Source organism: Priapulus caudatus, unplaced genomic scaffold (genome assembly GCF_000485595.1).
Source record: "Priapulus caudatus unplaced genomic scaffold, Priapulus_caudatus-5.0.1 Scaffold401, whole genome shotgun sequence".
Classification (NCBI taxonomy): Eukaryota; Metazoa; Priapulida; class Priapulimorpha; order Priapulimorphida; family Priapulidae; genus Priapulus; species Priapulus caudatus.
The window spans coordinates 231,871-259,495 of NW_014577462.1; the positions used below are offsets into that span (position 1 = coordinate 231,871).

Below are 27,625 nucleotides of genomic sequence, written 5' to 3' on the forward strand. Positions count from 1 at the left end.
GGATAATTTTCAGGATACGTCAGAAATGGGGTAACTTAGAATTGATTACATTTTGGTGGTGATCCGGATCCAATTAATTATTTAATTAATTAATTAATTAATTTTTTCACTTAGTTAATTAATTAATTGATAACAAATTTCACATTGAGAGAATTCAGCTGCCTTGGCGGAGGTCTGTGCTCTCCGAGTGCTCTAGTTGTATATATGTACACGTGTGTGTGCTATTACACATCATGTTATGTTCATGTTAGATACACGATGTGATCATATAGTCGACTTTCCTTAGGCATGCAGTCATTGATGATAATATCAAACGATTCAGATATTTTCCTCATTCTCATGTTTAAACTTACAGGATTTTATTGAAACACAACTAACCTCTGCACAGTTGTCGTCTGGTAGCTTATTATCTCTATAAAAAGCAGTATTAAGTGGCAAATTCTTTGGATCGAAGTGGCACAAATACATAAGGGACAGTGAATGGAACATGACATTTGTATTTTCTATAATTGTTGAGCAATTCATAGAAGCTGGCATATATGTCTGCTAGTCTTTTATAATCATGAATTCACCAATCGGTAGAAGAACCCTGGATCTGGTATGAAACGGTCATACCATGTCGTGTATACATGTAAGGACTACCCGTAATATTTTACGAATTATGAATGAAGCGTGTTATGAACACCATCACGATTACGTGTTTACGCTTTTACTAGCACTTAGCCTGGAGCACCGTTTTAATTGTCAATTGGCTCAAAATGTTGTAAGCTGAAGAGTGAGTTATTATATCGTTTGACTGTTAAGCCACCAACGTCACGTGGCTGTGTGTTACACTGCTCGCAATGAGTTTTGAATGCGTGACTCTACATGCGTTCAGACAAAAATTGTCTTATTTGCGCTGATCTGAATTTTAAAGGACTTACGTTCTTTCATGCATAGATTTGAATTTAAAAGTAATTTCGTGTTTTTCGATCACCGTGCCATGCATGTGGAGTGCGATAGTGTGATATTGCACAGGTATCATACTTCTTGCTTGAGTAATGCATTCTTATAGGATGTGATCCGTGATCAGTAGGTGTATTGGTGTTTACCATATCGCATTCTATGTTTGTAAATGGGGTTTGTAGCTGGCTGTGTGAGTGATTGCAGTAATTCATGCAGTAGTGGATACTGGTGGGAAAGGGTTAGAGACATGGCAGTATAGATATTGTATATATCGTGAACATCGGCAATCGTCATGTATACACCTTAATCTTATCGTAACTCCCACCAGCGGAGCGTGTAAATATTGTGTCAGTGGTGTTACTGTGTAATACTTATCAAGAGCTGATAATACATTTGCATAATAACGTGTTATTAGCTCTTGTACTTGTTCATATAGCTCTAGCACTGTTTCTTATGCTACATGAGTTACTGTTATTATTGAAACCCCGTTTGTTACAGTCACCATATCTTACTACTGTTCTGAGTGCACGTATTTACTAGGCTTACACATAAGGGAATTCGCTGATATTCGAATTGTGTGTGTGTGTGCGTGCGTGCGTGCGTGCGTGCGTGCGTGTGGATGAACGTGTGTGCGTGTGTGCGTGTGCGTGCGCCGCGTGTGTGTGTGCGTGTGTGTGGATGAGCATGAGATTGTGTGTGTACGGGTACAGAGGTTCATGTGCCTGTGTCTGCTTTGCAGGTAGTTGTCAGTTCTTCCTGCCATCGTCACTGTTTAGTTGTGCCTTGTCCGATGAAGTGAAGGTCACGATTATATTGATGTGCTGCTTTGATATTGTACATATATGGAAAGAGTTGTTGTTGTTGTTGTTGCAGCAGCTCAGTATCATGTTTTGGCATAAATTTCGCACTGATTTCTCAAAGGTGGCCTGCATTGTCAAGTGTGAGCATATCACATTCTCTATGTAATGGTTCTATATACGCCAGGCAAGCAGTAGTGGCAGGAAGTTTCGCGTTATCTGTTGGTATTGCTGCGTAACATTTCGTCATGTTGTCATTGGCATTTCCCGTAATCCTACCCAACTAACTAGTTCAAGACAATAAGACGTGTCTTACGCGCGAGCGTGCTATAAGTTGAAGGTGAAAAGAGCACCTTGGAAGTTTCTGATGACCTTGAAGTCAAATGTTCAAAGACATATTTTATATGCGGGAATGCTTGTTTTTCGGGTGATGCGCACATGCACTGTTGCGTTTATTTTATTATATGTTGAGAATTGAAATAGGTTTTTAATTTGTATTCCACTGATGTACTTAGTCCTCATTCTCATCTGTTATGTCAACCCTTCAGCAGGCTCGGCTTAAGAAGGATGGAGCTGCTTTTAAGGTGTATGTTTTGGTGCTGAAAACTGATTGTTTGTTGATCTGTAAATAATTGACGCGTTGAAAGCGGCGTATAGGTACCGTACATTTGTTGACTTTTAATCATGAATGCACATCACATCTTTTTCCACATCGCACCTTGAGTTGTGTTGCTTTTGTTGTACTGCATTTGCTCCTACCCTCGATCAAACTCGCAGAACTTACAAACTCGATCGACTAATCTCACAGCAGTCATCCGGCGGTGAAGTTTTGACGATAGCAGGGCCGTTGTAGCATGTATGTTACTGTTACGTTAGAAAAAAAGTCACATTGAATGAAAAGGTATATTTTGTAGACCTATCATGCAAACGTAGGGACTCGTAATGGTTCTGGTCATCACATACTATAAATACGGCTTAGTAGTTGTTATGTATATATGTTTGCTTGCCATTCCTTAAGGGGGGCTTATGTCGGGCTTGCGAGCCGACTCGACTGGAAGCAACTGGCTGCAATTCACTGCGACTGCAGTGCTTACGTCGGTGGACTGCGATGCGACTGCCTGCGACTGGCCGCCACTAGTTGCTCGGAATAGAACAATGGGCAAGTCGACGCAATTAGTCGCTGCCGATCGCTTCCAGTCGAGTCGGCTCGCAAGCCCGACATAAGCCCCCCTTTAGGTTGCTGCAGCGCTAGGCATCGTAGATCCGGATATATAGTGATAAGAATCATATACAACCCCCGTAACAAATGGATTTCTCCCAAAGATTTGTGATTTCAAGCAGTAAGCAATGTTTAACTTATCATGTGCTTTGTTCTGCAGTAAGTGCGTAAGAGACGATCAAATTGCAATAAAGGCCGCCACTACTGCGTGCTAACAAGATTATCATTCCGTGAAAGTTGTCATAGCCAGACTGCCCTTGCATCCATTTGTAATTGGACGAATTTCAACGTGGTAGGTGTCCGCCTTCGGCTTATGTTGATGTGTTGGTGCCGGTAGATTTCATACTGGCAGGTAGAGAGGAGAACAAGGGGTGTAATCATATATTTATTAAATTGTTGCACAGTGATATTTTAAAACCTATATTAAAATCATTATTGTTTAATAAAATTGTGCAAGTTTGTTAAAGCAGTTTGTTGCAACTGTGGTTATTTGTTGCAATTCACAAGGGTGTAACCTACCCAATCGTCTGCCACATTCATGCAAATTTTAGACTGTAATAGAGATGCAGTCTATACGCACTTCACAAAACGTGGTACACGTATTAATGTAATTTCTGCTGTTCTTTTCATTTATTCATTATTTGCTATATTACATGGTATCATCATGTATGTTTTTATACTCTATACTACAGAGTTTTGATATTTCCATGGTACTTTGTCGAAACATAGATCAGACACTCCTATACAACAATAGCAACCAAAACCCGCGAATTCACTTCACACAGCATATTTATTGAAAGCGTATACAAACGTGACAAGTTCAACTTCATAAGACAATAAACGCACTGTATTTAAAGCTTCACATCTATGTACCACATAGGAGCATGACAATTCTGAATGCAGATACAGTATATATATGATACCAGGAGTAAGATAATATAGGATTATAATCCTATATTATCTTACTCCTGATGATACGTATACTACACGAATGTAATGTCTTTGCTTATTATGTGTCTCTTATACTTCGTGCAGTTGCGGACTGAGCCTGCCTCTAGTAATAAATATTTCTCAGACGTGCACGTGCATAACATCAGTGGAGTCTTTAGAGCTGCTCGAGTGTTAATCTATGTACGACTAGATATATTGCACTAACATCTAGAGTGTGATAGAGAGATTACATCGAGATTCCCGCAGTAACCAAATAGTACTGTATACGCCATATTTTTCGCGTACAGATATTTTCGCGAATTTAGACGATGGAAAATTTCGCGGTCGGTGAATTATGAAAAATTCGGTGTGATTTATTCGCGTGTTGTTATTTTCGCGGTCGGGGACGCGTTCGCGAAAATTAAACCACCGCGAAATATACAGCGTATACAGTAGTACCTTCTCAACCTGCGAGGACTAGCCGGCAATGCCAACGCATCAGCACACTAGGGTCCGGGTTTCACAAGGCTATCCAGCAAGCTCTGTCCTATGCTAGAAGCTAGTGCAGTGATGGTACACTCGACTCCCATCCGAACAGATATGTCGTACGGCGTTTCACCCTTGTCATTTTTCACCATCTTGTTTGCGCCTTTCCTGAAAATAATGCACACCGCTACTAATGAGAAGGGCACACAAAGGCAATAGATATTGTGGTGGTTGCGCCGGTCACAGCATGTGCTCCCGGTGATGTGATTCACTGGGGAGTACAGTATATGTATGTTCTGTATGTACGTGTGTATAATCCCTATGTTGTTGCTTGTGGAAATGTGCCTATATGCTCCCAGTGAGGTGATTCACTGGTGCGTACAGTATATGTATGTTCTGTATGTACGTGTGTAATCCCTATGTTGTTGCTTGTGAAAATGTGCCTATATGCTCCGAGTGAGGTGATTCACTGGTGCGTACAGTATATGTATGTTGTGGATGAACTTGCCAGGTTTCGCAGTGAGCACCATGGGAGCTGGCAAAGCATCACTTTGCTGTTAGCAGTTGGCTGACAAGCATTGCAGTGAGAGCATTGCTATCAATTGCTGCCAGACTGCCAACGCATGTGAAAACAATGCTGTAGGTTGTGTCACAGCTTGGATTAGGGTTGAGCTTGACAGCACCCTGAGGAGACCCCAATGAGAAGGGTGTGTCAGTGGCCTGGGTAGCCAGCGACTATGGACAATACCTGTTTTCTCTGGTGAGTGAGCTGTCTGTATTGTGCTGTAATTGTTGGGGTGAGTAAATATAACATGTCGTTTTATACGGCCAAGGCTCACTAACTTTCTCGCGCATCCGGACGTACAAGGCAGGTGCCCGCAAATGCCACAGTTGCAGATAGGCTGTACTAACGCTACAATTAGTACTAGCTACATGTTACATAAAGTAGAAAATGCTTCATTTGACGTGAATCCCTCCCTGTTCCTGCCAGATAGGGGTATTCAGATTCCTCCTGAACTGAGGTCTATTTCTGGAAATCAATTTTCAATTTTTGTGGGTGTGCTTCACAACTCCAGTGCTTGCACTGTCGTGACTTTACTGGTACGAACGAGCTTCGAACTGCTGGCATTTCTCTGGACAAGAAACGGAAGTGCGCATGCGTTGCGTTGATTTCTAAAAATGGACCTCGGTTCGGTGTGTTGCATCGAGTGCCTGCCCCAGATAGGTAGCAAAAACGCTACTATATGATAGGACACAGTATGTATACATGCTACAATAATATGCACGAATACAAATATATCCAGCTATTTAAATTCAATTATGTAATACTGTATACTTATTTACCAGGTTTCAATTAGAGAAAGCAAGGGGAAGAAATCGGAAGGGCAAGGGCGGAGTGAGAGAGAGAAGAAAGAGAGGGGGATAAGGGAGAAATAGTGAGTCATTATGGTGACCACCATAATATATTATTAGTCTTTCGTATACCAATCATGACCCACTCAGAGATGTCATCCACAGACATTTAATCGGTAAATACTCACTCTAATAACATCTCTAGCATCTCCTTTCCTGCAGCCCCTAGCAGCACAGCTTCATGCAATGCTGTGTTCCCTTTACTGTAAAATTGCAAAAAAAAACGACACATAGAACTATACACTATCAAAATCACATGAATTCATGACAACTGTTATAGCTTGAGAAGTGGTCGGATCATAAAAAATGATAATGATGAAAGGGAGATTCATACAATACGAGTGACAAATACCTCAAATAAATATCCCCCAGTGAAACATCACGCGCAATTTCGAAACCATTGTTTCCGTTCCACTAAAAGTCTATTCGAGTTCACAATTTTTCTCAGCGACGCATAGTATAGCTCGTAAGGTCTATGTCTTCCTGGGTACTGCCGGATACTGCGGCTGCTGTTGTTGTTGCTGCTACTAATGTTGCTACTAACTGCTGTTATTGTTGCTGCTACTAATGTTGCTACTAACTGCTGTTGTTGTTGCTGCTACTAATGTTGCTACTAACTGCTGTTATTGTTGCTGACATTATTGTTTGTTGATTGTTGTTATTGACAACAGCAGCCGCAGTGTCCGGCAGTACCCAGGGAGACATAGACCCTATCAGCCATAGTAAACAAACGAAGCTGCAGTGGTAGCGCACACACCTGCCCTTGGTGTCTAGCTTTGCTGCGGCATCTATGAGCAGTGCTGCAGCGTCTGTATGTCTACTCCTCACAGCTAAATTCAGCACTGGATCGCCGTCATTGTTGACAAGGTTTGCGTCGGCTCCCTGCATGAAAGCGTATAACCAGATTTAGATTTTAGATTTAGATTTTTGAATTTATTAACGCTTTCAAATATTACATAGTTACATATGTCATAACGATTTGTCAGTAAATGCAGCGAGGGAGGGCGAGTTGACTACAGTCTTCAAGTCAACCACTCCGCAATATGAGGTTAGTTACTCGAAGTTAATCCATGAATGGCTGGATGATCGAGAAATGCAAAACTATACATGAGCGATGTATAAATAACAAGTGCCGCAGAGCGATAGCGCTCAACTGACGTGTACTGTAGCCGGGTATTCTTCTGATAAACTCACTAGCAACCGAATCAAGTGCTCCCTCCTGCCACCGCGTTTGTGCTCAGAGCATATATCTAGGATACTACTAATACAGATCTAAAATCTATGATAGGCTTTGCTATACCTACTGGTAGTACAGTAATAAAGATACAGCTGTGTAACTTTAATGACTTCGCTATATTAACATGTTATCATGGATATGCGTCGAGCGCGAGCGTAGTGGTGGTGGTGGTGGTGGGGGGGGGGAGGGGGCTCTAATAGCAAAAGCAGTTCAGTCCTTTGTTAACAGTCAACAAATCCATGTTTAACCCTCCTCTTGAGGGTCAAAAGGTTATCAGACATTTACTCTTCGCACGTCAGTGGAAAGTAGATTTCATGGTCCTTTCAATAAAGTGATAAAAACGGTAAGGTCAGCGCTGAAACAAAAAAGTTTTGCACTCAGTCCGTTAGGCCATGTCCTCAGAAAATGTCTGATATCTGACCTTTCCCCACTGCCCTTTGACCTGTGACCTCCAATTTCGCGCTGATGGGTTTCCTCCCCATCACACTATACATCGAATATTAAGAGCGTAGGTCTTAATAAGTATGTAAGTAATTAATAATTAAGTATGTGTATTAAGTGTGTAAGTAAATAATTAAAATGTAAGTAATACAATATTAAGGTTATTGTCACTTTTTGTCAATTTATTGTCATTTTTGACCCCCAGAATGCAGAAAATTGCATCTCAGAATCAAAATTTTTTCCGGGGGCATGCCGGACCCCCCTAGCAAACTCGGGACCCTCGAACTACTAATTTGATGGCCAGAAACTACAGATTGCTTCAAATATGTGTTGGCATCTCTGAATTACACGTTTGTCAGTTCTCGGTAAAAAACAAAATGGCTCGATGAACTTCAAAATGTAACACGATGCCAGTTACAATTAACTATAAATAGCGATAGTCACTAATATCGTGCTACTCAAGTCTCGATATCTCACTCTGCATATATATCTGTGCGTGTGTGACAAAGCAAAATCAACAGTTGTTTACTTGGTTTGATCATGCTGTGATCTGTAGTGCAAGATACTGACAGTCCGTACAACGTGTTTAACACGAACATACCAGATAGAGAAGCTCCTCCACCTGATCCGCTGCTCCCTCTCCTTCATCACCAACTTCTTTTAACAGGCTCTTGTCCACTGCCTATGAAAGCCAGTAAACGTAAGAACGAACGAGTAAAATGGGATGGATATGCTCGACACGTAATCATCAAAAGTATTTTTGTTGCAATTCTTCAACTGTATAACGTATAAGCTAATGGTAATCTCTTCACACACTAAACGTGTGCCCGTCACCTGCGTCAACACTTAACGTGAACAACAGAGCACCAATTGCAGTAACGAAATGCATTGTGGAAAATTTGCCAACCACAGCAGGTCACCTATGCTGAAAAGGTCTGTTTCTCTGGGTAGTTGCTGGTTTCTCTAAACCTAGCCTAACATATTCCTAACCTTAAGCAAAACTATAACTGAAAGTACACCAGTACGCTCCCAGCTTTTGTACCGAAGAAGAGGCAGACCCTTCTTGGTGCGACTTACACCAAGCTTCTGTTCCACGGTAAGGGTCCTTGTCTTCCGCTTGGAGCGCTTGCCTCTGTAGCTGAGGTTACTGCTAGCCCGGCTGCTGACCGTTCTTTTTGATCGCTGTGAGCTCTTGCTTCTGACTGTTGATCCAGCGCTACCTAGATTCCGGCGCAAAGAAGCGTTACTTTAGATTTACTTAGATTTAGATTTAGATTAGCGGTCAGTAGTGCTTATATCATGGCTCAAGTTCTTTCCGTCGTTGCTCCCTCTACTTGCTGTGGGCCATCGAAAACTGAACGAAGACCACGGAAGTAACATGACATGGCTGTTTTACCTGGTTGGCCTACGTACACCTCCTAGGGATTCACTGTTTTGTATATATCTCTTCCTGTACCACGTAATATGAGTTGTTAAAAATGAGTTGCTTTGGTGCCCCACCTGTCATGGAAATGTTTTTCTTGGGTCCCCCTCCAAACTTGTTGCGGTGTCATAATTTTCTTATTAAACCCAAAGCAACACTTGCATTACCATACAACAAGAAACAAAAATTCGATCCCACTTAGACTATATGCGAGTTTATATTTGGGTTCCCATGAGCACATATTATTAAATTCTGAGCCTCTTCCTAGATTTCTGTAGGCTATATACTATAGTTATATTAGCTATTTGGCGGGTCTTATTATTATTATTATTATTATTTATTATTATTACTATTATTATTATTCTAAGGAATGTACTACAAACATTGATATGAAAGTTAATATTCACCAATGCTGGCTGCAGAACCCATCACAACGCTTTCGGTGTCGTCCATCAATGTACTAAGGAAATTGCCTGTATGGTTTGCGGTCAGCATCTGTGCGTTCTTACTGTGAGATTCCGAGTTGCTTTTCAGAGCATACGTCACCGTCATCGTGAGTTCATACAGGTCCTCTTCTACTGTAGCCATGAGCAGCTGCAAACAAACAGGAGTTAGTTTTTAATAATTAATTATTATTAATATTATAGGCATACTATAATAAATTAAAATTACATAAATAATAAATATATATATCCGGAGTTAACGATGCATACATATCATACTCTCAATGCTTTTTTCTATTCTAAACAAATCTGGAGAATGCTAGAGAACTAATTCTGGAAATGCTGGATAGCACCATATGTATCAGGAGTAGATAATAAGGAAGGAGTGTGACTTCAATAAACAAGGAAAATTCATCATTTACAAGCCTTAGAATACCTACGATTTACTACGCGTAACTCAATCAACTTGAGCTCAAATCGTACACAGTACATTCGACTAGCACTGTGCGAAATCGTTTCCTCGTATACACCCGCAATCCGGAGATACAGACTAAAACGTACAACACGATTTTCCATTCTGTTGCCAGCAAACTCGATGTGTAAACTGCCTAAGTCGAAACAAAAGGCAGCTGTAAATAGGTCAAAGGTTAGCTCAGCGAGCCACACCACATCGCCGAGGGCGCAAGTCGTTAGTAGCTGCCTTTTGTTTCGAGTTAGGCGGTTTACACATCGAGTTTGCTGGTAACAGAATGGAAAATCGTGTCGTACGTTTTAGTCTGTATCTCCGGATGCGGTGTATACGAGGAAACGATTTCGCACGAAGCTAGGTGAATGTACTGTGTACGATTTGAGCTCAAGTTGGTTGAGTTACGCGTAGTAAATCGTAGGTATTCTAAGGCTAGTAAATGACGAATTTCCCTTGTTTATTGAAGTCACTCAATCCCTATTATCTACTCCTGATATGTATACACTATAGCAATACCTTTCCAATCTTTGGCTCAGCAACGAGAGCTCTAAACTCAGCGTTATTCTGTGCGTGAGCCTTCAGATGACTAGTGATGTGGTCCATTTGTTGTCTCCAATATCCTGCAATATGTAGCATAAACCTTTCTCAAAGATCTGGTGATCAATAATTATCAATGATAGTACCACACTGACTCGCAACCCAAGTCGCAGCAAATATTACATACGCAACTACTTCTACTATGTTGTTTAATGAAATGAACAGTTGCATATGGTTGTAGAGATGAAAAAACTAACGATTATACTAATCAAGAAAAAAAAAGAGACATACTTGACAACAGTAAATCTGCATGTCTTATTAATTTTACACATGAACCTTCGACGATATACTGTATACAAGGCTCGACACTAACTTTTTTTTTCAGTGGCCCGATCGGCCACCAAAATCATTGATTTTCAATTTTTGGTGGCCCGAAAATGAAATCTGGTGGCCCGAAAAAAAAACAAAGAAAAACATTATAAATCTTTATTTCAATCTCGTATTGTATATTATTTTCAAATTGGGCCGTCTGATGCACTTGCACAAGTCTTTAAACAAACCCCACACAATGGCACACACTGACATTGATGATTGAGGCATACATTTGAATTATCTATTCCACGGCATCAAATTTTCACCAGAATCTTGCATACCATTTTTCTACTTTCACTCATTATTTATCTAAACACGCGCGGTGCACATGCTATCGATCAGTTCAGACGTTCAAGAAGATCAAAGTCACAGAGCATGCAAATATTTAAAACAAGTAACTGTAATAAAACAACAACACATTGGCTTTTCATGTTAAAATAAAACATATACATTTAATCTCATGAAAGTTAAAATGTCTGGCAGGCTTTGAAACTGTAAAAATAAAAATATTGCAGATTTAATAAGATAAGTAGAACCATAATTATATCAACAAAGTAGCCTGGGTACGCATGCATTTAAAAAGAAAAGCAGCCATGTCTAAGACTAAGTTCAATATTTCGTTGCGTAAAGAGACAGAGAAAATGCATAAATAAACTTACAAAGCACTAATATTACACTTCGGATTAAATACTGTCATCTTCATTGAATAGTTCAGTTATTCTACGCGAACTTTCAAACGCTGGCAGTTTCGCTTCGGATCCGAAACAGTGAGCACCAGTGCAGCTAGCTAGCAATCAGGGTGACCAGACGTCCCGTATTTTGCCCATGTGTCCCGCGTCCCGTACCGACCCTTCCCGGGACGCATGTGTGTCCCGTATTTTTAACATTTTGAACAAAATACATCAAAAAGGAAGAAATTTCATCATTTTTTTATTATGACAATTGTTTGCCTTCGAACTCTCATCGCTCGCGTTTCATTTTACATATACGCCTCCACAGTACACTGCCAGACAGGCGTATTGTCTAGACGCATTGTCTGCGTTCGCTTATACAATGTAATCAAATGTATGCTGGCGGCTTGCAAATATGCGCCCGCTATGCTGCACGTGCGTACGTGTGCCCTCGCTCCGCGAATTGCTCGCTCTCTTTGAATGGAGATTTCAGCACGTAGAAACATTATTTTTATCACTAGACACTCTTGAAATTTTATGTGCGCCCGATCGGCCACCAAATGTTAACTTTTGGAAATTATTGGTGGCCCGACATTAAGTTTTGGTGGCCCCGGGCCACCGGGCCACGCTAGTGTCGAGCCTTGTGTATACGCAGTATATTTCGCGGTGGTTAATTTTCGGCGAATTTCGCGAACCGTCCCCGACCGCGAAATAGACAACACGCGAATAATCATACGAAAATTCATAATTCACCGACCTGCGAAATATTAACCACTCGCGGAAATTGTCTGTCCAAGTCTAAATTCGTGAAATATTGTGTACGCAAAAAATATGGCTTAACAGTATCCTAATTATAATATATATGATATATATATGGTTCTTAGACGCAATTACCCCCCATGCCATTTACCCCCCGGACATTTACCCCCGGACAACTTACCCCCGACATTTACCCGCCTTCCAATTACCCGCGGACTTTTATTATTACGCCCCCAGGACATTACCCTCAGACACATTACCCATTACCCGGAAATTCTACCCCCGGCATTTACCCGCGGACATTTACCCCGGAACCATTACCCCCGACATTCACCCCGGACATTCTTACCCCCCGGACATTTACCCACGAATTCACCCGGACAATCACCCCCGGATTTACCCACCGGACATTTTACCCACGGACATTCACCCCCCGGACAATTACCCCCGGACATTTACACCGGACAATAACCCCCGACATTTACCACCCCCGGACAATTACCCCGGACATTTTACCCCCGCCGGAATCACGCCGGACATTTACTCACTTGCGTGTGTTATTATTCATTGTTAAACAGTGATACAACATGGAGGTCGAAGGAGGAGGGAAGAAGGTGGTGGAGGAGGAGTGGGGAGAAGGTGAGGAGGTGGTGGAGGAGAGAGGGAGAGGAGGTGGAGGAGGAGGAGGAGGTGGAGGAGGAGGAGGGGGAGAACATGGGAAGAACGTGCGTGGAGATGAGGAGGAAGGAGAGTGGAAGAGGAGGAGGGGGAAGGTGGAGGAGGAGGAGAGGAGGAGAGGAGCGAAGAGTAGAGGAGGTGAGGAGGAGGAGGGGTAGAACGTGGGGAGAAGGTGGTGTGAGAGGGAAGAAGGTGGAGGAGGAGGGGGGGAGAAGTGGAGGAGGAGGAGAAGAGGAGGTGCAGGAGGTAGACGAAGGAGGAGGTAGGGAGGGCCAGGTGAGTGGAGGAGGGGAGAGGTTGTTGGTGGGGGGAGGGAGGATGGGAGGAGGGAGAAGGAAGAGGAGGTAGGAGGAGGGGAGCGAGGCTCGCGAAGAGGAGGAGAGGTGGAGGAGGGAGGCAGAGGAGATGGAGAACGAGGAGGGGGAAGAACGTGGGGAGAAGGTGGCGAGAAGGAAGGGGGAGGATAGGGGAGAGCGGTGGAGGAGGAGGAGGAGATGAGTCGTGGACAGAGAGGCAGAGGAGAGGAGAGCGTGGGAGGGAGGAGGTAGAGGAGGGCGCCCTCTACCTCCTCTACCTCATCCACTGTCCCCTCCTGCCTCCTCCTCACCTTTCTTCTCCTCTCTCCTCCTCCAGCCACGCCTTCTCCGCCTCCGTCCTCGCCACCTCCCCTCCCTCCCCCCACCTGGCCCTCCGCATACCTTCTCCCCCCTCCTCCTCCCCCCCTCCTGCCTCCTCCACCTCTTCGTCCCTCTCCCTCCCCACTTCTCCCCACGTTCTCCCCCTCCTCCTCACCTCCTCTCCTCCTACGCCTCCCTCCTCCACCTCCTCCTCCTACTTCTCTCCACTCCTCCTCCACCACCTTCTCCCGCGTTCTCCCCCTCCTCTCCTCCATCGCTCTTCTCCTCTCCTACCCTCCACCACCTTACTCCCCTCCATCCTCCAGCACACCTGGCCCTCGCTACCTCTGCCATCCTCCTCCTCCTCCACCTCTTCGTCCGCCCTCCTCCTCACGCCCACCTTCTCCCCAAGTTCTCCCCCTGCCTCCTCTCCACCTCCTCTCCTCCACTCCTCCTCCTCTCCTCTCATCCCCACATTATACTCGCCCCCTCGTCTGCCTCCTGCACCTTTCTCCGCCTCCTCCTCCTTCCAACCACATTCTCCCCCTCCTCCTTCCACTCTGCTCTTCCCTCCTCCCTCCTCCTCCACCTCCTGCTCCTCCCTCTCCACCACCTTCTCTTCACCTTCTCCCCCTCTCCTCCACCAACTCTTCTCTCCTCCTCGACCTCCTTGCCTGTATCACTGTTCAACAATGATAATAAACACCAGTGGAGGTAAATGTCGCGGGGATAATCTGTCCGGGGGGTAAATGTCCGGGGGTAATTGGTCGGCGGGTGGTAAATGTCCGGAGGTAAATGTCGGCGGGGTAAAATGTCCGGGAGGTAAATGTCCGGGGAAGTACATATTATTGTCCGGGAGGGTAATTGTCCGGGGGAGGGTTCCCCCAAATTGTGCCGGCGGTAAATGTCGGCGGGGGTAATTGTCCGCTGTGCGTAAATGTCCGCGGCGGAGTAAAAAAAAAAAAAAAAAACAAAAAAAATAATGTGTCCAGGGGTGATTGCGCGAAGGGTGAATGGCATGGGGGTATATGTCCGGGGGGTAAATGTCCCGAGGGTAATTTCGCAGGGGTAAAGTTCCGGGGGGTAATTTTGCTCCTTGAGGGTATTGCGGCAGGGTAAATTCCGGGGTGGTAAATTGTCCGGGCGGTAAAATGTCGGGGGGTAAATGTCCGCGGGGCGGGTTTTTTAAAATTGTCGCGGGGGTGATTAGTCCGGCAGGGGTGAATGGCATGGGGGGTAAATGGCATGCGTGGGCTAATTGGTCTGGGGGGTAATTGTCCGGGGGTAATTGTCCGGGGGGTGATTGTCCGGTGGCGTATATTGTGTCCGTGACACCATATATATATATAATATATTCATACTCCCCGATGAGTTAATTGCATTAAGTAATCAAGCGTTCACTCTGTCATCTCACTGACTACAGTAACTGCTTGTACCTCGGCCAGGACTTATGGCGGTAAGAGGAGGGTGCTTATCGCGCATGGCGCGCTCCACGGCAAGACGTGTCTGCTTCTCCTGCAGAGTCTTGTCGATGTGAGCCTGCGACGGATAGAAGAGGCCCACTGTCTGCGTGCTACTCGTTGCCGTGGTTGCTCCGGGTGCCGTCTGCGTCATTACCGTGCTTGGTGTCCAGGACACTGACCTGAGTGGTGTCGTTTGTGTGGACTATTAGAAGAAAATTGTACGCACTGTATTTAATACGATTATTAATATTTGACGTCAAGTAATATATGTATACATACATATCAGGGGTTAATAATGACAAATTTATCATAATTTTACATAATTTGTCATTATTATCCCCTGATACATATAGATACTGAATGATAGTATTCATTATTTCACGTTTATCAAGAAAATAGTCTGAAAGATTAAAAAATGCATGTCTATAATGACAGTAATCATCGCAATGCATCATTTATATTTCTAGTATTTTATTGTTTATGTTGAAATTTTATCAGCACTCTAATAATAGAGTAAAAAACACTTTATGCAAGCCATTGTAAGATATGCGTAAATAGTACAATTAACTGCTATTACCTCCGTGCTTTTGTCCTTTGTGACAGTAACGGGAACTGGTAAAGGTTTACCAGGGGGTTCGATGACTGAGCCACAACCATGGCAGAACTTGGCATACATATTGCTCACAGCTCCACACCTGCCACACGCCAGAGTCATGCTGGCCGCGTGTGTAGGCTAGTGAGGGTAAGTAAAACATTCAGAAAAGGTAGAGAATAAAAAAAAAACATCACTTCATCACCACATGCAACACGTCACTACTTCAACAAGAGCAGGAAGAAAGATCTATATACATAACCATTCATAATAGTAGACAGAACAAAATTAAAATTCAATACTCCAAACTAATATATCTATAAGTGTTTATACCAAGACTGCGTTGTATGCAACAGACAGGACAGACCTTTGAACTAACTGGTGCATGCATTTAAGGTTATTCCAATATATTCAGTCTGTAAAATGCTCCGACACAAAATCTGTACGTTTCTCTAGCTAATTATACAACTTTTAAAAAGGAGTGAAGTGTCGGGGACTTAGCTTGATCATTTCTATGAATAATATGCAATGTAGAGTAACTGGCTTCGTGTCTGAGGTCATAAGAACAACCGGTGTAATCTGAACAGCCACATTAAAAAACTACAACATGACAGTAAAAAATAACTCATCATGACACACGTGACCTCACACATTTGGCCTCACACCGTTGGCCTCTATTTTCGATGTTGTCACTTTTTGTGCAAGTATGACCACGTTATTCCACTACAGCTCGGAGATTTAGTGCAATATTTATAACTTAGGACAACGATGACAGCATTTTGAGCCGTCTAAATTTGCATAAAATCTTTGGGATTTTTAAAACTGACCATTTTAAGTTCAAAAATTAGATCTTGCCCTACACCACACCACATTTTATGCTCGCAACCTTTTCGACAATGATGCAACATTCACCCTACAACTACACATGCCTCGAAACGATTTGCAAGTCGAGAACAAAACAAACCTTGGCTCCGCACCAGTCGCAGAATCGAGCATCCTCGCTGTTCTGCCGGCCACATGTAACACAGCTCAGGAATTGAGTTTCATGCTGGTGTTGAGGCTGAGGCGGTGCAGCAACTGCTGCGCGAACTCTCTGGTGGACATAATAACAGCAGGCGTGTATAATATAGTCTATATACAGGTAGGTCCCGTTTACGATGGTCCATTTTACGACTTTTCACATGTTTCACATAAACGACCATTTTAAAATTACCTAAAAAATTGAATATAACAAAGAAATCACAACTCATATCACATCGCAGTAACCCCTGTGAGTCCAAACACGCAATATGCACTTCTTTTGTTTTTCGTGGTGCATTGTGGATGGCATGATAGCATTTAATTGCATTATAATTTGGTCGTGTTATACGACTTTTCATTTTACGACCCTGTTTTACTGGAACCTAACCTTGTCGTAAAACAGGACCTACCTGTATTATACAGTCCTGATAACAGTAGATGCACAACATATTTACAAATTACATGCTCATTTGAATGTTCAAACGGCTGCAACTATCAGTGCAACTCATTAGGCAGTAAGATTTTATGCCAGTCGCCACTACAATGGTGTGCTCAGTGCAACGAAATACCGGCCAACTCTGCAGTAACCCAAGTTCATAGTAATTTTCGAATTGTTGATGCTTACCTCAATTTTTTTCGGGTCCAACTTTGATTCACAGATCACGCATGATGTGAAGTAAGGAGGATTTGGTGTATTACACATTGAACAAATGAGCTTTTCCTTCAACAAACATGAGAAGCAAAACACGATTATAGTAATATTGCTTTTTTCACGTTAAAATAATAATTGCCTAGGAGACCGAAACAGGCATTACACAGAATATATATATATATATATTAAACTGCGAGGCTACGCCTACGATGACGACGCTATATGGCGCAGGATAGCGTCCCTTGGCAAGAAGTCCTGTTGATCGACGGCACAGCTTAGCTGAGACGGCCGCAGAGAAATCTTGTTGCTTGATTGCCAGGTAGTTTAGTTTTTTAGCCGAAAGGCACTGAGGGTGGTCACAGCCAGAGTTTTTTTTGCGCCATCAGTGGTTCTTTTACGTCCCCATTGGTTTTAGTATTACTGGAGACGGGATCCACATTTTACGTAGTCATCCGAGCCACGGGAGATTCACAGTCTCCAATGTTGAGAGCCAGGTTTTTTACACCTTGAAAAAAAAATTCACTGCCCCGGCCAGGGTTTGAACTCACAGCCTTCAGTGGACAGTGTACGAGGCCTAACACCTGGGCCACGGAGGCTCGGGCTCGAGCTTATAAGCCACGAGCTTAGAATATTATCATGCAATATAATTGCATGATGAAACAAATCGCTTTTAACCCAGTTAAAGTAACTGGAAATGGCAGTCAGCACTATTTCGGGAGTTTATACAGACACAGTATGCACGGCAACCAGCATGATGTTTTGTAAGCTAGTGTCGTCTACCTTCATGCTTCTAGCCTGTGCTTTCTGGCGTGGAGACAGTGGTGCTTCACATATAACACAAGTCGTTGTGTTCAGGGGAACCATAGAGTTGCATTGCACACACATACCCATCTGTAACAACACAGATACACCATACGTTTGGCAAAAGCAAAATAGCATTGTTATACGAATTAGGACTAGGATTTAATGGAAGAACATTTCTTCACATCATTACCATAAAACCCACATACAATTACATACAACTCTAGATCCCATGCCCTGACTAACTTTAAAAAATGTCCTCTGATGGACAGAAAGAATGAATAACTAATTTAGTCCGAATGAGATAAAAATGTAACAATTAACATTAATCTTTCTTATTGTAGCATTTCGAAGTGCACGAATGTATAGATATAAAATTTTAATCGCTTTTCCTTTAAAGTTCTATGAAACGGATGCAGTTACATGATTGGAACAGAATATGAGAAAAAACCTGTTCTGGATCAGGGTCAGGCAGCCTTTCCACGGGAACAACTGGTAGTGGGGCGCCACACTCGCCACAGAACTTTGCATGCGGATCAGTTGGCCTTGATGCAAAGCAGCGGCTACACCTGCATCATATGCAAATATATGACAGCTTAAAAAAAAACATGTTAGTTTTATTACATTTAAATATAATTTTGATAAACATTATAACATAAATTAAATGAATCAAAAATCAAAAATAAATAAAATTCAACATTAATAATAAAGAAATAAACATTTTAATTACATTTAAACGTTACGTTTACATCGCATTACAACACATTAGATGTATCATAGTAGCATGAGCTACGCACTGTTAGCACATTACGGGGGCCATCTTTTATATGTGAACGAGGCAAAACAGATGTTTTATGGAATAACACATGGCCACTGATATTTAGGTCATTCCTCATTATAGCTAAGCACGTGTGCATCTTCTGTGTATTGACCAACCTTAAAAAGTCTTGCTCTTTCTGCAAACGCGTCGCTTGTGTGGCACCATCAGGTAATCTATAGGCTCTGGGCTTGACTTCCGGTGGGACAGCCATTGGTTTCGTTGGCACTCTGCTTCCATCTCCTCCCCCGAGTCTGTGGTTCAGAAACCGTGTTGCTGTGGGCAGCAGACGGTGTTCACTCGCAGCAATGTTTAGGTCTACAGAAAAAAGTAGCAAGGAAATTATTTACATGCAAAATGAAGTATATAACCAAACTTTTATTTACGATGTTTTTACATGCATATTGATGCTACTATGAGATTTCATATACTAAGCTGTTCATTGCTAGAAAACAAGCTTTAAAATACAAATAAATCGTAATAAGGAATAATAGTTTTAGTTTCATAATTGATAAAAATAGTTCTTTTTCATTTTTATGTTTTAATGAGATTATTTTATGGCCATATAATACTTTACCTGCCATTATTCTTTCCACAGCTGACCATGCTTCAAATCTGTGCTGGTCTCGTGCCTGCAGACAAACACAGGCAAAACTTGCAGAGCTGTTATTTTTAAATTGCCATTTATCGATCTATTATATATCTTCATCATTGACCATATCTCCATAGGATACTTTTATGTGCATAGAAACAGCACAAAAACTAAACCAATCGCAACACAAAAGCCTTTTGATTAAACATACTAAAGGTTTGTTGCTATGTGTGTGTCCAACGACATCTGCACTTCTAGCTCTGGATGAACTTTGGTTGTTCAGGCCAGGATCCACTTGAAATGCCTTGGTAACCACTGCACTTTCTCTTACTCCATCACTACTAGCGGAAAATAAGACATGAATCAGATTTAAAGGGATCCTTTACTCTAGGTTCTAGGGTTATTTTCAGTTAATTTAGGTTAAAATTACGCTACATAAAAAGTTTCATGGTTCAATCACCATTAGAAATATTTTTTTTAATGTTTTAAAACTAACGACTACAGTTTGATTACAACGACGGTGGCGCCACTCAAAGCGCAAAATCTGAAAAGTTGCGCAAAACGATTTTTCAGCCAAGGGCTACAGAATGAGGGTCAGGGGTCGAATTAAACGACGGCACCAACGGCAATTGCCGTCGGTGCTCCTATCAATCGCCGTACTGGCCCTGAAAATCCAACCCGAGCGACGGCAGTGACCTGCCTTGCCCTTTTCTGTAATTGCTGTCGGTGCCTCTGGCTAGACTGGTTCGCGGCCGCACTGTTTGTCGCAGAGCGTGTACATTGTCTAGCAGAGCGTGAGGCCGGATACCAGTCTACCCTTCGGCAAAAACAATAACGTGGCTTGCTGCCAACCGCTGCCAGTAGACGATCGATATATCGTGCGCCTATGTATGCCCGTGGTAGAACACGAATATTTAAATGCTGCACGTGGACTCGGCCCGCGCGCGATTTAAAGCGCGGGAAACGACGCTCGCGCAAGAATGGCCAGCTGTGATCTGTATGGTCTGTAGCTTGCTAAGTGCAGTAAATTTAGAGAAATTTTAGTAGAATTCATACGATGACACAACGTTTTTCATAACAATGGCCTTCGTGCCCTTCTCAAATTGTGAGAGTTGCCTTGATGCCTTTTAAAATTGCCTCGGTGCCCATCCATTTTAGAGAAAATTCAAGGCAATTTCTCACATGCCCCCAAAAAATTGTCTTGCCCCTCTCGTCGCTTAATTCGAGGCCTGCCGAGGGTGTTTCTTATATATTAATTTAAAAGCAAAAGGATTGTAATATCTTATAAACGACATATGGTTTCAGTTATATTATGGACAAACTTGTTCTAAAATGAACATCGTTCGGTTAAATAGCATTTAGGTATAAACAGGCTTTCAATTTTTAAGGGGCGCCGATCGCGCTCGCGTCCACGCGCACCCGAAATTGTGCCATGGTGCGCGTATCATCGCGCCTCATAAAAGTGTTGAAATCGCAAACAAAAGTATGTCTATTATGTTGAAATAGCGCTCCATAGAATTCTCAATGTAGGGGGGTACAAAAAAGGTTAGCAAACACACAACAATTTGTGGTGTGTAAAGTGACTGAAACGGTATCGCAGAGGTACAGGTCTGGTTACTACCTCTGTTTATATATATATATAAAATTACAACTAAACAACAGCATCCAAATACAGGTACCTTTACGGTAGCACAAGTTACCTGCTCGTTTCTACTATACGTGGCGAGAAGTGGTTTTCTGCGACGTGAAACAGTCGTAGGCTGGAGGGGCTTACATACGTGGCTACTACGTACAAGTAATTTGGCTAGTTTGTTGATGGATTGTGATGATATTTTGTGCTGAAATTATGCAGGTACATGGATTAGAATCTCTAAGGATGGAAATCAGAATAAATAAAACAAGTTTATTTTTACAATCCGATCAACTCTTTTATTAATCTGTTGCTAGTGTTGGGTTGTTGATGAAAAGAATGTACTAACGAGCCATTGAATGAATGAAGGTGAAGTATGAATGATAATCAGTAGATTGACATGCATCCCAATTTTCGTTTGAATTTACTCTAGACTGAGGATTGGTCATGTTACATCATCACCCCAAGAGGCATGATGGAGAGCTCAGAAGCTCTCCATCATCCCTTTTAAAGGTGTGATTTTTAGTGGAGCTCTTCATCATGCCTCTTAAGGTGTGATTTTTTAGTGGAGTCTCCATCATGCTCTCTATGGTGTGATTATGAGGCGTGAAAAGTCCCCTGTGGTGTCCTAGGGGATCATTAGTAGTCCTCCTGTACTTTTCAAATCTGAAAGCCTGGGTTAAATTATAATTGCACCTTTGTGATTAGCCCTCGGTCTGTAACGTGCAAAATATATTGGAAATGCGCAACTTTTTCAGGTGGCAGCACCGGTCGTGGGTGTCAATTGGCGCCGTTCAATTTCGTAGCGTTGATGTATAATTAATTATAACAATTAAATTAGGTATCTTTGTAACAATTACGTGTGGGTATAGACGATTTGTTATACAGTAAGTACAGTTGTATGCAATAAAATCCTAGAGTCTAGTATCCCTTTAAGATAGAAACCCTACACGACTACAAAAGCAAAATTTATATTGCTCTAAAACATCTCTACAATAATACAAAAAATATACAAATATCAGATTTATTATACTTCTTTAAACCAAATTTGTTAATGTTTCACATTTTATAGAATTAGGAATCCCAAGTAAATTGGCGTACGCTGTGGTAGTTACTTTGGGAGTTTAGAAAGTGTAATAGTAACAAGAGCCGCAGAGCGCCTGGGCTCATCTGAGGTCTGTTGCTACGGTTATAAACGTAACATTTAAGTTGTGCGTAGTGACACCTTTGCTAGGCGCAGATATGCAGATACACAGTAGCGTACACATCATTTCAGCAACCTTCTGCATTCTGCATACCTTTCAAATCGCATTGGTTGATAAATCGCGTGCCTGAAACTCCTGTTTTATGGTTGCATTGTGACCTAACCCTATTAAAAAATATATATATATAGATAGAGATAAAGATAATATGGATAAAGATAGAAAAATACAGAAAACAGGTAAATAATAAAAAATCAGATGGATTCGATCCAACGACCTTTCAGCCATGACGCTTGTGCTCTACAGCGTTCGGCTTATCCAGGCTTATTGGGTTTCTAGTTTATGATGTGCCATGAATATGACACACTGTACGTCATGAAGCAGTTCAGAATCATGTTTAACCCTCTCTCTGAGGGTCAAAATGTTATCAGACACTTACTCTTCGCCACGTCTAGTGGAAAGCACATTTCATGGTCCTTTCAATAAAGTGATAAAAATGGAGGTCAACGCTGAAACAAAAAAGTTTTTCACTCTGTCCATTAGGCCATGTCCTCAGAAAATGTCTGATCTGACTTTTCCCACTGCCTTTGACCTGTGACCTTCAATTTCGCACTCGGTGATGGGTTTCCTGCCCACACACTATACACCGAATATTAAGAGCATAGGTCGAGCCGTTAAGATTTGTGCCGCAATTCCGTATTTCCTCCATACCTTAAGTTAAGGGGAAAATATTCCCTCCGTTTACACATCTTGACCTTTGATCCCCAAATTTGTCATCCTGAGTCCTTTTCACGGATTCCCCCCCCCCCCCCGACGTCCCGAATATCGTGACCGTACGTCGAGCGGTTAAGATTTGTGCCCAACTGTTGACGCACGGACGGACGCCTGGACATTCATGCGATTCTACAAGCTGCATCTGACTTCGTCAGATGAGGTAAGAATAAAGATTTGCCAATACAATTCTGTGTCAGAACCATTTTTTCTCCATTATATTTAATTTGAAGTTTCATATTTGCACTTAAGTAAAAAATAAAGTAAACAGAAGTAAGATCAGTAATGCCTGCTATGGTATAATATTACTATCAGTCACATTGGCGTGGATGACAAATATCTTTCAATACTGTACTACCAACAAACTGTTCTGATAAGATAAATTCATATAAAAATGCCATGAAAAGTTGAATTAGGAATACAGGTAAATATTTATGGAAACTGAGTGTGTGTAAATATGCTGTTCCAGTGAATCTGCTCTAGTCACACCACATGTTATCTCTGAATACGAGTTATTAAATAAAGTGATAATTTTACCTTGCAAGTGCTACAGCCTTTATCCCAACTTTTCCTGGATGTAGCTTAAAAGGTTTACTGTACTTAAACGTGCATCTAACGTCGCCAATGCCTTCAAATGGATTCGGTTTAGTCCCATTCACAGTGTAGAATATTGTGGAACCAGGAGTCTCTGAATGATTATTAAATTATTAAATTATTATAAAATGATTATTAAAAGTATGAATATATAATACACATACACAAGTACATATCGTGTGGAAAATCATAGTATTACCTGACTTGAGTTCAATAAAAGTCTCAGTGTCCACACAAAGCTTATTCTTTCCAGCTGGTGGCCTCAACGGTACAACTGTTGGCACTGACACCGACCCAGCTGTCATGGTGATAATAGAATTGGAGAAATTCTTCCAAGCCTATTTTAAATCCTGTAATAAAATATTAATAATATAGTATGGATAAAAATAACTATGGACAAGTAACGGTACCGTGGCGTACGTGTAAATAAAACTGTGTCACTGGCAATGGCAATCGGGCACTGGCACTGGCGCTGAGAGGGTCTATGTCCCCCAGGGTACTACCGGAACGTACCATGGGTACTGTCCGGTATACCGGAACGTACCCAGGTACTATCAAGAGTGCATAATAGAGAAGAGTATGACACGGTTTTAACAGCGTTTTGCATAGTTTTCAACTTGTAAATATTCTATCAATATGTGAATAAATATATTCAAACTTTACCTTGTTTTCGTCTATGATTCTCCCTTAATCATATGACACCACCAATTTACCTGAAAATCGTATGTGTTCTTCAAAAAAGTTATTTGAATACGACACGGTTTCGTACAGTTTTCATGCATGGATGCATGTTTCAGACCAAACTTTGTTATGAGATTAGTGTTCTATTGTCTATGACGGAACTTTGGGGGCCGTATGGGATATTAGCATTGAATTGTATTCAGCGTGCAGCGTTTCACGTGCTAAAAATAAATGTGCTCACGGCTCAGCTTAGCTAAGCAGCTGATTCCTTTACGCGCCCCCAGCGTACCGCTCATGACAATAAGAACACTAATCCATCAAAAAGTATTGGCTCTGAAACATGCATCACTTGCTCCGTGAAAACGTTACGAAACGTGTCGTATTCAAGATAAACTTTTGAAGAACACATACGATTTTCAGGTAAAATGTGGTGTCATTATTGATTAAAGAGAACTCATAGACGAAAACAAGGTAAAGTTAGAATAGTATTTATTCAGCATATTGGAATAGAATATTTACAAGTTTGAAAACTAGCAAACCGGCTGTAAATACCGTGTCATACTCTTCTCTATTATGCACATCTTTGGTACTATCTAATATGCCGCGGACCATAACCTCGCCTATCCATTAACTGAGTACTTAAAGAGGGAAGTCGCCTACGCCTACTTTGAGGGATCATAGCGGTCATGTCCGCCCAGGGTTTACTGCCGGAACGTACCTTGGGTCACGGTCCGGTTTATACCGAACATACACCTGGTAACTATGCTCAGTACTGATAATGTTTAGCGGTTGGGGTTGGTTAATGTTAGGGTAGGGTTAGGTCCGCAGGGGTGGGCAAACTGCGCCCAGCGGGACGCGCTGCAGGCAAATAAAAAAATAAGATAATAATTAATTTTTTTTTTTTTTTTAAATCAATAAAATTTTTGCAAAGTCAACATGTTTGTGCTATGAACCGAGGCTGACATTTCAGTGTTCATAAGAATTTAGTGTTCTAATTTGTCTCTGACGTTCGCTCTGCAAGCGCCATTTCAGGCTAATTATGGGCCAGAGATTGGGACGCCCCTTGAGGCGAAACGCACTTATTATCGCGCGTGTAATTACGTTAATTACGTAACGCGCGTGTAGAGCGGCACCGTCCCCGATTTAAAAGGTGCTGCCCTTTGACTTTCATGGCTGCCACTAATGCCGGCCACCGCTTGAAAAAGTTTGCCACACCACTGGTTGGGGAGTAGGCTAAGGCGACTCCCTAGACACGTTAGTGAGTAGCGGGAGGTACGTCCGGCATATTAGATAGTACCAGCAGAGGCATTGCTGTAGAGAGATATGCTTGGTACCAGTACGTTCCGGTATACAGGACCGACCCAGGGAAACGTTCCGGCATAACCGGGACATAATACGCGTTCACTACGTACCGTAAAACCCAGTTACGAACGCGTATTCTTACGGACTCCGTAACGATACGCATAATATGATTTTATAATATTTAGCGTGACCTTGAGTTAAAACAGCGTTCACACCCGTAGTTTTGGCAATGTACAGTACGTCGGCTGTAAACACAAACAGCTGTAATATTATGTTTTATGCATTACAAAAATTGCAAATGTAGTCAACAACAACGTGTGCTGTTGCTGGCTACCAATCGTAACAGCATTTTCGGAAAACATGGTTTTACAGCTATCTGCATACATGTCACAAACCAATTAGCAACATTTATAACTTAATCTTAATTTGGTTCAAGATAGAGATGAGTCCAGCGGCCCGTTGTCAGAAACAAAAATTAGTCTTTAACATTAGTCTAACAAACATTTCTTCGTAGACCGTCGACAGCTGCTTTGTTTTCCTATTTTTTAATACGCGTATAGCCATAAGCCAGGTCGTTCACCAACTTTGTCACGGACCGCTAATCGTGGTTGTAATAGCTATAAGCGTCCGGTTCACAATGTTGAAAGGACGTCCGCTATAACGCGTATAGCTATAGCCGGTCGTTCACACGTCCGCTATACGCGTATAGCTATAGCCGGTCGTTCACACGTCCGCTATACGCGTATAGCTATACGAAGTACGTAGGAAACGCACTCATTTTGTCAGGATAGTGATACGCATTTCGAACTGAGTATAGCTATACGTGGTCGTTCAGACGAGGGAAATTTATCGCGAGTACGTACGAAACTCTGTTTCGTACGCGTACGAACCGTGGATTTTGCTACGTGTGAACGCGCTAATAGACCCTCTCTGGTTCTTACTATTACGAGTCTTAGCCCTACTTCGGAGTACTCCCTAACCCTAACCATATTATCATTATCAAATAGTTACCAGGGTACGGCAAGGTACCGGTAATTAATTTACTTCATACTCAACATCAATAAAAAGCAAGTTATTAGAGGCCAAGCCAAAAAAACACAGTCACAGATACACTACTAGTACTAGATATAATAATGTAACCCAAACCCAGTAGGATAGGAGGATAGGACAAACCCAAACCCTATCCTCCTGGGTTTGGGTTACATTATTGTATCTACAGATACACACGCAAGAGAGGTTGAAAGCTTGCTTCGTCGCTCGTTCATGAGTGAGTGACGTCACGTCCATGCGGACTCACAATTCTGCTTTAAGGTGCATTGTGACCCTAACCCTAACCCTAATCCTAACTCTAAAAAATAACCCTAACCCTATTAAAAACAAAATTAATTAAATATTGTACAGTCGAAACTGTGACGTATGTCTGACGTATGTGAACGACGAAACAAGCTTTCAACCTTTTCGATACACACACAAATAAACGCAGCCATGATGTAAATATTTATTGGCGTTACTAGGCCAAAAATAGCGTGCTGGGTTCCGATTGGTAGATATATTTTGAATTAAAACCAATGCAGAACATTATAGAAACTCTAACTAATTTATTTCAAGGTACCTTATTTCAATTAAACTCGATTACTTATTTTTGTTGCTATTTTCGTGATATTTTTCATCTCTATAAACAACCGAGCAGCTAATCTAATCACGCCCTCTAGCGGATCATTATAATTGTAAGTAATAGTTGATTTATCCGTAAAAACCAGATAACCAAAACAATGACCTATGTAACATCTTGGGATGATTTTGCAAAAGCTGCAGAAAGAATATACTTAGCTGATCATCTATATAGAGTAAGTGTTTATTTACTGGTAGTGGTACTGCCTCTTGGCAGTCTTCACATTCACAATCACAGTTCACAGCTTCACTGTCGTGGCGTCATTCAATCATTGTCCTTAGCCACAAGTTCCGGCCCAAGGATAGAGAACATGGGTCCCAATAAAACCAATGTGCCTAACCCTAACCCTAACTCTAATTCTAACCCTAACCCTCACCCTAAACCTAACCCTAACCCTAACAA

General features: G+C 42.0%; 1 protein-coding gene and 1 long non-coding RNA gene across 7 annotated transcripts; one reads left to right on the plus strand and one right to left on the minus strand.

Moving 5' to 3' along the window:
* Nucleotides 1–154: 154 nt before the first annotated feature.
* LOC106809986 lies at nt 155–18,588 on the plus strand. Its single transcript, XR_001393938.1, has 3 exons — nt 155–812; nt 1,298–1,299; nt 18,578–18,588. It is a non-coding gene; the product is annotated as an uncharacterized LOC106809986 (long non-coding RNA).
* On the minus strand, nt 4,273–27,230 carry LOC106809985 (double zinc ribbon and ankyrin repeat-containing protein 1-like). 6 transcript variants are annotated; one of them, XM_014813238.1, is made up of 19 exons: nt 27,164–27,230; nt 23,768–23,918; nt 23,512–23,662; nt 19,583–19,709; nt 19,357–19,411; nt 18,899–19,097; nt 18,414–18,531; nt 17,942–18,052; nt 17,135–17,230; nt 16,454–16,582; nt 15,475–15,630; nt 14,871–15,099; nt 10,317–10,420; nt 9,299–9,485; nt 8,546–8,688; nt 8,070–8,150; nt 6,548–6,672; nt 5,919–5,993; nt 4,273–4,545 (listed from the first exon to the last, which is right to left on the minus strand). In XM_014813238.1, the coding sequence occupies exons 2-19, from the start codon at nt 23,871–23,873 to the stop codon at nt 4,398–4,400; spliced, it is 2,340 nt and encodes a 779-aa protein (XP_014668724.1). In that variant the 5' UTR covers nt 23,874–23,918; nt 27,164–27,230; the 3' UTR covers nt 4,273–4,397. The 6 variants fall into 6 exon arrangements, with proteins under 6 accessions (XP_014668724.1, XP_014668718.1, XP_014668720.1 ...); XM_014813232.1 differs by having other exon boundaries at nt 19,583–19,712; XM_014813234.1 differs by lacking the exon at nt 27,164–27,230 and adding an exon at nt 27,021–27,038 and having other exon boundaries at nt 19,583–19,712.
* Nucleotides 27,231–27,625: the final 395 nt, after the last annotated feature.

Bases quoted from the DNA above. Each gene is read 5' to 3' on its own strand.
- LOC106809985 (XM_014813232.1), bottom strand. From the start codon at position 23,873: ATGACAGCTGGGTCGGTGTCAGTGCCAACAGTTGTACCGTTGAGGCCA. The intron at 18,532-18,898 runs GTTGGTCAATAC...CATATGATGCAG, and splicing joins AAAGAGCAAGACTTTTTAAG to GTGTAGCCGCTGCTTTGCAT. The intron at 5,994-6,547 runs GTGTGTGCGCTA...GCAATTTTACAG, and splicing joins AAGCTAGACACCAAGGGCAG to TAAAGGGAACACAGCATTGC.